The 12,741-nt window shown below is 39.3% G+C and overlaps 1 protein-coding gene across 1 annotated transcript in view; it reads left to right on the top strand.

Moving 5' to 3' along the window:
• The first annotated feature begins 5,655 nt into the window (after nt 1-5,655).
• Nucleotides 5,656-12,741, top strand: part of CAPN3 (calpain 3) — a 35,159-nt gene continuing 28,073 nt past the window's right edge. The window contains exons 1-5 of the mRNA XM_063289891.1: nt 5,656-6,238; nt 7,191-7,260; nt 7,482-7,600; nt 8,806-8,939; nt 9,887-10,055. Of these exons, the coding sequence (XP_063145961.1) occupies nt 5,948-6,238; nt 7,191-7,260; nt 7,482-7,600; nt 8,806-8,939; nt 9,887-10,055 (783 nt within the window). The 5' untranslated portion in view covers nt 5,656-5,947. The remainder of the gene's footprint in view (nt 6,239-7,190; nt 7,261-7,481; nt 7,601-8,805; nt 8,940-9,886; nt 10,056-12,741) is intronic.

The following is a 12,741-nucleotide window of genomic DNA, read 5'->3' as shown; positions in this document are numbered from 1 at the left end:
TCTCAGTCCATTTGAATGTGAAAACCCCTTTTCACGCCTTTATAGACTTGCGAGTGGGCTTTGTCTCCCCCCACCCCCCAATCAGAGTCCTCTGTTCCTGGAGCAGTTCGCAGAGGGCCGCACCTGGGCTGCTACACACGGCCGGCATGGGTCAGTTTGCAGGCTTTGAGACACTAGTCGGGCGCTCTTCCTACCCCACCTCAGCTCTGCCTCTCAGCGGTCTTGCAGCTCCAAGAACTGATGTTTTTTCCTCTGGTTGCCTGCAGACTCCTGCTGAGATGCTTCCCTTTCTTTCTTGACAGCCCACCCTCACTTTCAGTTCTCTTTTTATAGACCAAACTCTCCAATTAAGGAGTGGGTGGGGCTGTTTTAACCCTCCATCCCAGGGAGCACAAAACACTGGATCCCAGCAGGGAAAAATTGCTTGCTCATCCCAGGTGGTAAGTTCACTCTGCCACAGTATGATTTTAATTTGAGAAATAGGAGGGAAGGGTAGCTGTTTCTTCATTTGTTCACGTTTATTTAAAGCCTTGTAAGATCATAGTGTAGCAGCCTCGTGTGGCGCAGAGTGGTAGGCGGCACTATTGCAACCAAAACTCTCCCCACGACCTGAGTTCGATCCCAGCGGAAGCTGGATTCTCGGGTAGCTGGCTCAGGTCGACTCAGCCTTCCATCCTTCCGAGGTCAGTAAAATGAGCACCCAGCTTGCTGGGGAAGGTAGCGACTGGGGAAGGCGATAGCAAGCCACCCCACTATAGTCTGCCAAGAAAATGTCGCAAAAGCAGCATCTCCCCAAAGGGTTGGACATGACTCGGTGCTTGCACAGGGGACCTTTCACTTCACAAGATCGTAGTATGTATGCCTAGGCAAGACTTTTTTCTGCCTAGAAACACAGCTTCTAGATTCCATTCACAGCAACCACATCCTAAGTATAGAAAGGAAATAACTAGCTTCTTCCACATGCAGAAATACGCACAGCCAACATTGTCACTGGATGCTTTCATAGAATTTAGGCCAATCAGCAGATGAGGCCTGTTTTTCTATAGAGGGAGTGTCTGGCAGACCTTGTTGGTCCACAGAAATTGCTAGCACTGCACTTTAAGCTGCTAAATATAAATTGATCTATGCTAGGCTGCTTTACATGGAATCTTAAAGAACTCTCCCATTTCATTCCATTGAACTATTTTGGGAACTGGTTTGAGGGCACATAATACCACCACTTTTGGGAAGCTAATCAGTTTTTGGTGTCATCTGTGCTTGGATGGAAGATTGCATAAGAGCCTCATGTATTCTGCCTTGATTCCATGGGGAAGAATAGGCAAGATATAAAAACTTCTTTTGCATTTTTGCAGACGTGTCATACAGCCTGCGGTCTGCATATGATCTGGCATCTGATTGGCCTATAAAACAGTTGTGGTTCCAAGTATATGTTTAATAATGTCTGCTGAAAACTGATGCTAACGTTGCATCTTTACTGAGTTTGGTGATACTTACCTTCTCTGCTGTCATAAATCAAATGTCTGAACAGAGTGATCAGATGAAATTGTTTTGTTGTTTAGCCTAAAACACATTCAAAACTGGCAGAGCTAGCACTGTGTTACTCAGTATGCCATTGCGCCATTTTTGACACACATCCACCAAGCAGCTGTTTTTTTCTCAAAACCTAGCAACATTGGGCTGAGGAGCTTCAGCATCAGTCTGAGGATTGTGCATCTGTCCCTTTCTTCCAGGAAGATAACATAATTATCTTTCAGGATTTCAGAGGCCAACAATCCTTCCAAGAGGGCAAATTTAAATCAAACGTTTACTTTGTTATCATGCACCTTTGCATACACTAAGAGATCTTGAATATTAATACAGGTAGTTCTCATTTACCAACTGCTGTGGATAATGACCATTCACAAATACGATAGTAATAAATGGTAATAATTCCTTTTCAGACCAATGCCTGTGTTTAGGACAACAAAACCTTTCAGTGTGAAACTGATTAAGGTCTGCTCAGTTTCAGGCAGCCTGGCAAGATGAGGGAAGGGTTCTAATCAACTAATTAAGGTCACAGAGCTGATCTTGTTAATTTGGGATTAGCACTTTATAGGGAGGTGCTGTGCTGGGGAGAAAAGCAGCTCGGGAAGAGAGAACTTGTTTAAGCAATCTCTCCACCCTGTGGGGGGACAAAAAAAAGGGGGAAAAATGGGTCAAGCACAGGACACTGTATGAGAGAACTTTATCTGAATGAGAACAGCAACCAGCAATCTTCCCAGCATGTCTCGCTTGCTCTCACTCACATGATTCACTTAGTGACCATGTTGTTTAGTGACCATTTACTACACAAGGACTACCTGTACTGCTCTATATGTAACCAGAAGTATATTCTTACAACTCGGTATATCCTGTAGTGTTTAGTGTAGCTGGGTTTGTGTATGTGTGTAAATTAAGTAAAATCGCTTTTCTACATTGAAGTCATTGTAAGGCTGCCTTTCTAAGACATCTTTTGCTCCAAGATCTTGGTTGTTTTGAAGGGGTATCCTAATGGTTGGGCCATTTCTTTTTAATCTCAATAACTAAGAACAAGGTAATTTCTTAAGGTATTATGGATGGTGGCTTTCATACTTCAATGAGTTAACATCTTTAGGTTTTCTGCATGTATTTAATCACAGTACTCTTATTAATTATGCTAACCTCAATACCCAAAATGTCAGTTTTTGAAAAAACAATATTAACTGAAGAAACAGAATAACATAAAATATTTTCACAGCATATGGAGAGTTTCATAAATTATGGACTTCATCAATTTCAAAATCTTACTTATAAAGCTTTATAATCTAAACCAGGGTTTCTCAACCAGGGTTCTATGGAACCCTCGGGTTCCACAAGAGGTCACTAGGGGTTCCCTGGGAGATCACAATTTATTTTAAAAATTATTTCAAATTCAAGCAACTTCACATTAAAGAGGTTTCATTCTTTATTTTTGTTTAAGAACACTGTTAATGCATATATACAGGCCTACACATGAAATGAATACAATAATTTTGTAACTTCTGGCCTATATTTGAGCTTGATTGTGCAGGGATTCCCTGAGGCCTGAAAAATATTTCAAGGGTTCCTCCAGGGCCAAAAGGTTGAGAAAGGCTGATTAAACTGTTATCTGCAAACTTTAGAATTTTTTTATAAATAGCACATATGTTTCCATGTAATGTAACAAGACTTCTTTGCCACAAAAATTCACTGTGTTGTTGTTGTTAGTTGTTGTTGAGTCATTTATGACTCATGGTGACCCTATGTATAACAGAGCAAAATGCTGTTCGGTCTTGTGCCATTACCATAATGTATTTTGAATAATCTCATGTAGATTATTAATAAAGTTTCCAGACTAGATAAATACTCATTGCTCTGCCAAATGTTAACGATATCATCTAAATAGCAATTGTATAACTTAATTCTTGAGGTAAATAATGGTTTCAAGATATGTTTTTGTACAAATTGGAACAAATTTGTAGCCAATAAAACTGAACTTTAAATTTTTAAAAAAGCCTTTGTAGTGTGATCCTTGGTAAAGAATAAGGGGGAGGGATGGTATTATAAATTCTAGAATTTAAGTCCCTATTCATAATTTCTAAAGCTCCAGTATGATTTACTCCCTAGTAGATGTAAGTATGGGTTTAGTTCTGGTCTAAAAGCCAATTCATACCCAACTGGTATCATATCAGGTTCATGAGGGCATGCCAGAGTATTTAACACCACCCGCCCCAAAATGTTGACAGGGATTTCACAGTACTTACCATGTTTAAAAATAGCTGCTATGATTATTCTGCCATAGAATGTTTAATTAATGCGAGGTTGGGAAATAAGAGTGCAAAATGACTGACAGCCATCCATTTATGCCACTGCCAGAATTACTTGAGTTTTTTCTAGAATAAATCAGGGAAGGAAAGTATCCAAAGTCTTCCACAAGCTGCAGAAATCTATCACTGGTGCTGTTCTAACAGTGCAGTAATCTGAATCATTTGTGCCCTCCCATACCAATGAGCTTAAATTGCTTCTAGTATTTCCTGCTGCAAGAGAGCCAAAATGTAATGTATGTGGGACTTGCAATAACTAAATTAGTTGCTACCCAAGAGGAAAACAGAATGTGGATGTAAAAAATGTTGGTTGGGAAAGCATTTGCAATCAAACAGTGATATTACAGACACTGAATACAGCAACCTACCCCCTCAGATCCTGCTATGCTGCCTCACTGTGGTGGGGCCATGTTCCTGAGAGGAATGAGTGAAGAATATTCCAAGAGAATATACTCCCAGCAGGATCATCCAAGGTGCGGAAGTCATCCCAGTTGCCCAGAAAAACCAAACATCCTAGCCAACAGATTGGAAGAGGTCAGTCTACATACCAATAAAAAGAAAGGAGAATTAACAGAGCATGCAAACTATTGTACAGTATCCTTAATTTCAAAATAATGCTTAGCATCCTTGCCATATTATACTTCCGCATATTGTCTAAGCCAGTGTTTCCCAACCTTGGCCACTTTAAGATGTGTGGACTTCAACTCCCACAATTCTCCAGCTGGCTGGGGAATTCTGGGGGTTGAAGTCCACACATCTTAAAGTGGCCAAGGTTGGGAAACACTGGTGTAAGCCATACAATGCATCTGAAAGCTGTTGGAAAGCATTGACCGGTCAAATATATACGTACCAACAGGCCAGGACTGGGAACAGGTGCAAGGGCCTTGCAGTACATTGCCCATTGCAAGACAAGAGTGAGAGATGTTCCTCCTTCTGCTGAGTAGATTCTGTCTCTGAAATCCTGAAGGAATAGAGCCAATCAAACAAAACATTAATAATGGGGGAAGAAATGGCATTTGCCAGCGTGGAAGCAAGCCCAAATTAAGAAATATGTTCCAATAATGAGTGACAGCTAACAGAGGCTAAAAACAATGAGGACAATCTTCCTCTAAGCCCAAACCAAGCCACACTGTGTTGCACTGCAGCCTTAGGGATACAGTATTCAACTTGTGAATATTTGAGAGCGAGGGATGGAGAATCATTGTTCTGGGGGAGTCCTGTGGTTTCTTGGAAGTTAATCCTCCGCACCAAAAATGCTTTATAATATTCTGGACATGAAGTTCTGGATGAAATGAGAACAGATTAGATTCACACCCCTTATGGATTTTTGCTGAAAAAAGAAAAAATGAGCTCGGATTTATGGGTTTGATGATTAGAAAGGGCAGACTATGGAAAGAAGGAAATCATGTTATAACCTTAGAGAGAGAGCATAAAATATAAATATACTTGTAACTGCTGTTAAGAAGATTGGGAGCTGCTTCTTTATAACTTTTTCTTTTCTTTTCTTTCTGGAATGGTTGGTTTTGCTTTAGCACACCTCTACTGTTGGATACATGATTGTAAAATGAATTGTTTCAGAATAATGTTGTAGCACCCTGTGCATTTTTGCATATGGAGCTGCGTATTTTTAAATGCAGGTTAAAAAGTTACATAAGGCTCCCTTGCAGTTGCACTGGCACTTGCGTTTGCACTCTCAGTCCTTCTGAAAGAACCACCTCTGAGAAGGAAACTTTCCTCATTCCCTCCTCCATACCAATATGCTTCCTAAGGGTTTATTTTTAGTTGCTAGAGCTGCAACCTTTACAGAGCATGCCACAGCCACCCTCACATGCAAATCCGGAGGTGGAAGTTACTCTAAAATTTGCTTCCCACTAAAATGAGGATTTTGACGTGAAAGGACAGAATAACCTCAAGATGACATCTATGCAACTTGGTGGCATGGCTCTTCCTAAATTTGTCTGAAGTCTTGCAGAAAAGGAAGAAAGAAAACTCTGTCCGCAGAAGAGATTGTGCAACGTCGTTGCTTCTTTTTTTCACTTCCTTCCAGGTCCTAGTCTCTTTTTCAATTGTTATAATTCAATTGGTAGATTTGCTTCAATTTGATCTAGATGCTGTCCACTGTCAGCAGCACTGTTGTTCAAGAGACTGGGTCTGAACCAATTCCCTGTCAGCATGTTAGCACAACTTCTGAAACAGGTGCTGGAACAGGAGGGATCTATTCTGCTATCCTCAGCCGCAACCAGCCCCTTATTGAAGTCAAGGAGAAGACCTTTCATGAGCTTCATAAGAAGTGCCTTGAGAAAAAGATTCTTTATAAGGATCCAGATTTTCCAGCTAACGACACCTCCCTTTTCTTCAGTCAAAGGCTTCCAGTCAAATTTGAGTGGAAAAGACCATCAGTGAGTAGGCTTCTTGTCTGATATTAATATTTGCAAGTAATCTATTTAATTCTATTTCAAACGGAAAAGCAGAAGTACACAATATTTTTTCTCTGAATGAAACCTTTGACAGATCTTGGAATTGTATGCTGGGATGTTATAGCCAATAAACTGGGCATGGAGAAGGCAGTAAAGAAGTTGGGGTCAGAAAAAAAATAATTAACAGTTGAATTTCATTAATATGACTACTTAACACATACTCCATCATTTCCCACTTCTGTCACTTTAAAAATTACTTTTTGGTAGCAACTTTTTAGTTGCATACAAGGTTTTGGGGGACCATGTGCAGCCCTGTATGATATAACTCTGTGAGAAAGCATATATAATTTTAAAAGAATATCTGGAAAGCAAGCATTTGAGGTAGCGTATTTGCTTGTTCCCTCAAATATAGAAACATGCTGTTGTGAGGCAAGGCCTGCCCCTTTTCTATGTGTCTTGTGTCATCTGTCAGATGTAAAAAAGGAGTGGAGCTTGCAGCATGACGGCGTGATGCAGCAAGATCCAGTAGACACCCATGCATGGGCTAGAGTCACCAGGCAGATATTTCCCCAGAAGACATACTCTACTACATGGACAGATTTATAGTAACCAAAGTACTCTACGGTAAAAAAAACTTGATGTTCCTATACAGAAGCCTCCTATCAAGAAAACTTTGGATGTATTTTCAGTCCTGTTGTGAACTGATTTTACAACTGAATGCTATGTTTTGGAGTTATCAGTTAGATAACTTCAAGGTTATTGCTCATCTAACCCTTTCAGATGTACTGTATGAACTGAATCCCATCTGAGGCACTTTTTTGATCACAAAGCATCAAAAAGTTTGCATGAGTGGCAGGCAATAATTTTTTTTGCAATCCTTAATAACCAAAGTGGAAGTGTATATTTTTTTCTTAACAATGTATTTTTTATCTAGGAAATCTGTGAGAATCCACGCTTTATCCTTGGTGGAGCCAATAGGTCTGACATTTGTCAAGGGGAACTAGGTATGAAATCCTTTCTTCGCAGCTGTTTGGAATTTGTAATATTTTATTTATCCAAATAATTTATCAGATACCACTTTCTAATTAATGTACTGTATGTAGTGAAAAGTTGTTGTTCTGAAGGACAAAAATATGATTATCTCTGAAAAGTCTAATTATTCAGTTGCTTGCATTCTTTCTCATTGTGACACTGAATTTGTCCAACCCTATGTGCCTTCTTTCAGGGGATTGTTGGTTTCTGGCTGCCATTGCTTGTCTGACCCTGAATGAAAAATTGCTGTTCCGGGTCATTCCCGAGGGTCAGACCTTCATTAAAGATTATGCTGGGATTTTTCACTTCCAGGTATATGTTGTTAAACAGACCGAAGATAATGTTCCTTTCCGCATTTCCACTCTATTCCACTAATTACTAGACAATAACTAAGAAGTACATTCAGAGGGGAAAAGCCTATTTAATCACTATTTTGCTAGTGTCAGAATAATACAGTATATACTTTCACTGTGCTCTTGGAAGTATGGAAAACCCCCTACATGAGGGCATGACATAAATAGTAACTTCTGTACCTCTCTGCACTGAGAGCTTAAAGGAAGTGGACTGTGTATACCATTCTGAAAGATTTTGTATATCTCTTCCAGCAACCCTAAGCACCAGGACCTGGATAGTTCCTAAAGTTAATGCACTGTAAATCTATATACTACTAAAACTCTCGTTCTATTTATCTGTTTGTCTGTTTGTACCCTCAGGTTAGCCCAAACAGTGCATTATACCACAACAGTTTTTGAATCAAGGTATCTATAATCCGCTAAATTAAAGAATGCATAAAAAATCCAGGACCAATTACTTCTGTGGAATTGAAATTTCCATGATATTCAAACCAGTTTTATTCACAAGGTTGTGGCCATTGCAACATCCCCACAGTCACATGATCATCATTTCTGACACTCCCTACCAGCTTCCCACAAGCAAAGTCAATGAGGAAGCTGGCAGGAAGTCGGAAGTTGCTCCCACTCCCACTGCTTTTTTGCCCACCCATGGTCATTCTGTTTATCTGTTTAGGTAAGTAAATATTGACTTGTTGAAGTTTGTTTGCCACTACAATTATTTTTCTATTTCTGATATATACGCTTCTAAGATGATCATGGAACTGTCCAGCATTGGGGTAAAAAAAATATGGCTAGCCTAAAATTTAATGTTTATTCTGGTCACATCAGACTGCATTACCTTTCTGTCAAAGGATGATCCAACAGATCACAGGGTTGTCTAGTAGCCATCTAAAGTGCAAACGTACAAGAGTTCAATTTCTGATAGAGAGTTTGAACCATATAGAATAACTTACATCTGATGAGTTCCAAATAGGACAAAACTGGTCATGTAGTACCTCCTGGTGGTGATTGTATTTGGCTACTATGAATTAATTATGAAACAATATAATCTAGTTGCTTTCATAGTGTATAAACCAGCTTTTGATCATAAGTGACACCTAACTTTTTCTTTTTTTCTTTTCCCTATCTTGATGGATTCTAATTTTTTTTTTTCAAATCTTCCAGTTCTGGCGCTATGGAAGATGGGTGGAAGTTATCATTGATGACCGTTTACCAACATATGGCAAACGTCTGGTCTTCACTAAATCCTCCCAACAGAATGAATTCTGGAGTGCGTTACTGGAAAAAGCTTATGCAAAGTAAAGAGATTTTGTCCATTCCGTGCTCTATCTATGACATACTGTTTATTGTTCATGTTGAGATTGAAGTATGTAGATATAAAACAGTGGCAGTTTTCACAAATAGCCATGGAAACATAGTGATGACAACAAAGATAATTCTATTTTTTCCTGGGATTCATCAGTCCCATTGTTTGTGCAAGTACTGTATTTCCTTACACTTTGTAGTTTTGCACAACAAAGCAAAATGGGAGCTCTCCTTCTTAGCCAAATTGCATACTGTTTCCATCAGATGAAATAGTCTGAATCACGGCTTCTAAACAGTGGCTGGAGTCAGAGATTGATGATGATGATTATGTGCCATCAAGTCATGGTTGATTTGTAGCAACCACATAGACAGACTTTCTCCATGATGATCTGTCCCTCACCTGGTCCTTCCAATGGTGCATTCATTGCTACTGTAAGTGAGTCTATCCACCATGCTGCTGGTCATCCTCTTCTTCCCTTTCCTTCCATCTTTTCCAGCATTAGAGCCTTCTCCAGAGAGTGAGGTCTTTGCATAATGTGTCTAATAATAAGTAATTATGGCTTATAAACTGCAATAGCTGACTTCACAGAACACATTAGGTCAAATCCAAATAATGTTAATTATGGTTAAGGCTAATAAGTGAAGCCAGCTCTGAGGGAAGCTGGCTCTTCTTGTAGCATGAGCTTTTGCCATCTGGAGATAAAGCTGATCTACATACAAATGTACTTTTTTATTCTTATTTAAATTTATTCATTGGAGTAATTTTATATTTGTATATTTTATTTATTGTATGATCGTTGTTTTTATTAATTATTGTAAACTGCCTAGAGTCCCCTGATCAGAGGAGATGGGCGGGGACAAATTGAATGAATGAATAAATAAATAAATGGATGGGCACTAATAATGGGAATTATTTAACTTTTTCCTTGTTCCTTTTAAGGCTTCATGGGTCCTATGAAGCATTGAAAGGAGGCAACACAACAGAGGCCATGGAGGATTTCACAGGAGGAGTGACAGAATTTTATGAGATCAAGGATGCTCCTAAAGATACATACAAAATCATGAAGCACGCCATTGAGAGAGGGTCACTTATGGCTTGCTCCATTGAGGTACATTCTGGATAATATGTTTGTAATTAGTCTTGGTTCATCTTGTGTCAAAATACAGGACAACAAGATCTAGATGATAGCTTGGCATGGAATGAGTCTTGGGAGTGTTACACAGCAACTGTCCTGTAGGGACCAGTATGCAAATGAAATCTTTGGACTGAAGAGTATTGAAAATCTATGGATCCCAGAGCAAATATGGATCTCAAAAATTGTGACCTCACATGCCTCAGGAAAAGAGATTGGAGTGTACTGAGGAACAATACAATGAAAGCACGGCACTGGGGGGCTTCCGATGGGTACATGGTGGACTGAGCAGCTGTGCCCGCAGGCTTAGGGGGCAGAGCTGATACTGTGGCAGTTTTTTTCGGGCTCAGGCAGGTTTTCTTGAAGTGCAGGAACATTCTCCAGATAAAGGAGAACACCTGGAATCATCTCATCTGTCCTCCGGATGGCTGCTTGCAGCCAGAAGATCACAAACAGCATTTCGCATTCAACTGGTAAGAGCTATAGCTGGGAGGTGGGGTCGTCATCATTTTCCTAGCTCTGCTGTAGCCTTAAAGGGACACTAAGACTGGCCACCCCATTTCTAAATCACTAAATTTATGGGTTTTTTTAAGTATGCGTACCCTAAGAGAAGCTTTCTACAGCAAGGAGAAGCTAGCTCTCTTGGTGCTTATCATTATTTTTGGGGTTACTTTTTAAAAAATTCTTCTTTCAGTTTTGGATTTCATTTTCCTTCCAAATATAAAGGAGGATTGAGAGTAAACAATTGTCTTCCTGTTACTATTTTTGTACTAAATTTGAAGATATTAGCATTTTCCTACACATTGAATCGGCTGATTTGAACCTTCAGCTTTCTGTTTCTATTTTCCCTTGGGAACTTCCTGCCTATCTCACTCTCGCTTGTGTAAATACATTCCGGAACTTTTCCATATCTTCGACTTTCACTGGTTAAACTCCTAGGGGGCATTATAATCTACTGTGTGAGACATGGAAGATTTTAAACAGATTTTTTCTGACTTCCACCAAGATTTTAAACAGATTTCTTCTGACTTCTACCAGGCTTTTATGCAAGATATTCAGGACATCCTGGAAAATATGAGGTCTAAAACGTGCCATCAGGTTGGGGATGTGGTGGATCAAATTGAGGAATTCAACAGTGATAGAAATGTTTCTTCCAAGAGTGAGATTGGGATTTCTATTGAGATGCTGGATGAAGATCAGATAGTGGAGTTGGAGAAATTTAAGGGAGAGAGAGATCTGCCAGCATTAAGTGAAACTGACTTTCTGGAATGCCATGAAAAAGAAGGAGTCATTATGTGTGGGAGGTTTTTTGAGGAGAAGCTGAAATTTTTGAGGGGGGCAATTGGGCTGTTAGATTTTTTTCAAGAAAAAGGCTCTGTGCACATTGTGGGGATATGTAAATGCTCTAGTTTATTTTGAAGTGGGATAAGGGTTAAAGAATCTTTATCTGGATTGCTTTAAGGGTTCAACTGATGTTATTTGCTTTTAAGGATCTGGATGGTTTTAAGGATTTGATTTAAGGCTACTGTTTTGAATTGTTTTGGGGGGGATTATTAAGTTTAAGATAATTAAAATATTAAGTATAATGGCAGACAATTTATGTGCTTTTTAGTTTGACTTTTATTATAGTAGATAGAAATGTATAGAATAGTAGTAGGAAGGGAATAATTAAATAAGTGTTATCTTTTGGGGGGAAGTTGTTTAGGAGGTCTATATGAATTTTTTTTCTTTATTTTAATATAACGGGGGAGTAACTGTACTTAGTGATTTTTATAACTTGCTAAAGTGGAATGATTTATAGAAATAATGTGGTTTTGGTTTAATTTAGAGTAAGAGATTGATTATGGAAATGTTTGCGTATCCTTGCTGTTAAAAGTCAGAAGTCACATCTTTCTGTAATTGTGGGGAAAAAAATTCTCTTGTGTTTTCACAACTTTTTAGTTCTTTTTTATTTTTTGTAGTTTTTTGTTTTTCGGTAGCTTTTATCTTTGTCTTGAAACTTAATAAAATTCTTTTTAAAAAGGAAGAAAGCATGGCATTGGGAAATAGAAGCGAAAGGGGAAAGAGTTATTATTGTGGAAATATCATTCAATGATAAAACAGCATTTAAATAAATCCCTGGGGGATAGTAATGGAACAACAGGTACGCTGCAGCTTTCAGGGAAGAGAACCAATCCCGTGTATCCTCTGTGCAAATTCTTCTCTTTGCTTGGAAAGAGAAAATTTTGGATAAACAAGGGGAGTGGAATTACTGGCACACTCTCCTTAACTAGTTGATAGATAGGTGGGCAAGGGGTGGGGAAAGAAAGGACAACAGAGGAAAAGGAAAAACAAAAAGAGCTGAAAAGCCAACCTGTACATAAAAATAGATAGTAGTGCTTTTTGGCCAAGGTTGGCTTTGCTCTACCTCTCCTCTCTCTGGCTCTGGATCCAGGACATCAAGTGAAGCTGGCTGGCTCTTCCAGGCTGTGAAACCCAACTCAGCAGGGCTTCTTTAGGGACTCAGGAAGCCATGCTTCTGAGATCTAAGGTGGCAAGATACTAGAGGCAGCCTCCTTGGGCCTATAACTGCAGGTTTAATTCAATGGAAGAACGTATTTCACAGTCATCCTGCTGGTTTCAAGTACAGTCTTTCAGGAAGACCTGGCTTCAGATAGCTCAA

This window comes from Candoia aspera, chromosome 1 (assembly GCF_035149785.1).
Source record: "Candoia aspera isolate rCanAsp1 chromosome 1, rCanAsp1.hap2, whole genome shotgun sequence".
NCBI classification, from domain to species: domain Eukaryota; kingdom Metazoa; phylum Chordata; class Lepidosauria; order Squamata; family Boidae; genus Candoia; species Candoia aspera.
Note: the sequence above shows the minus strand (reverse complement) of the source record. Positions and strands in the feature narration are given on the sequence as shown.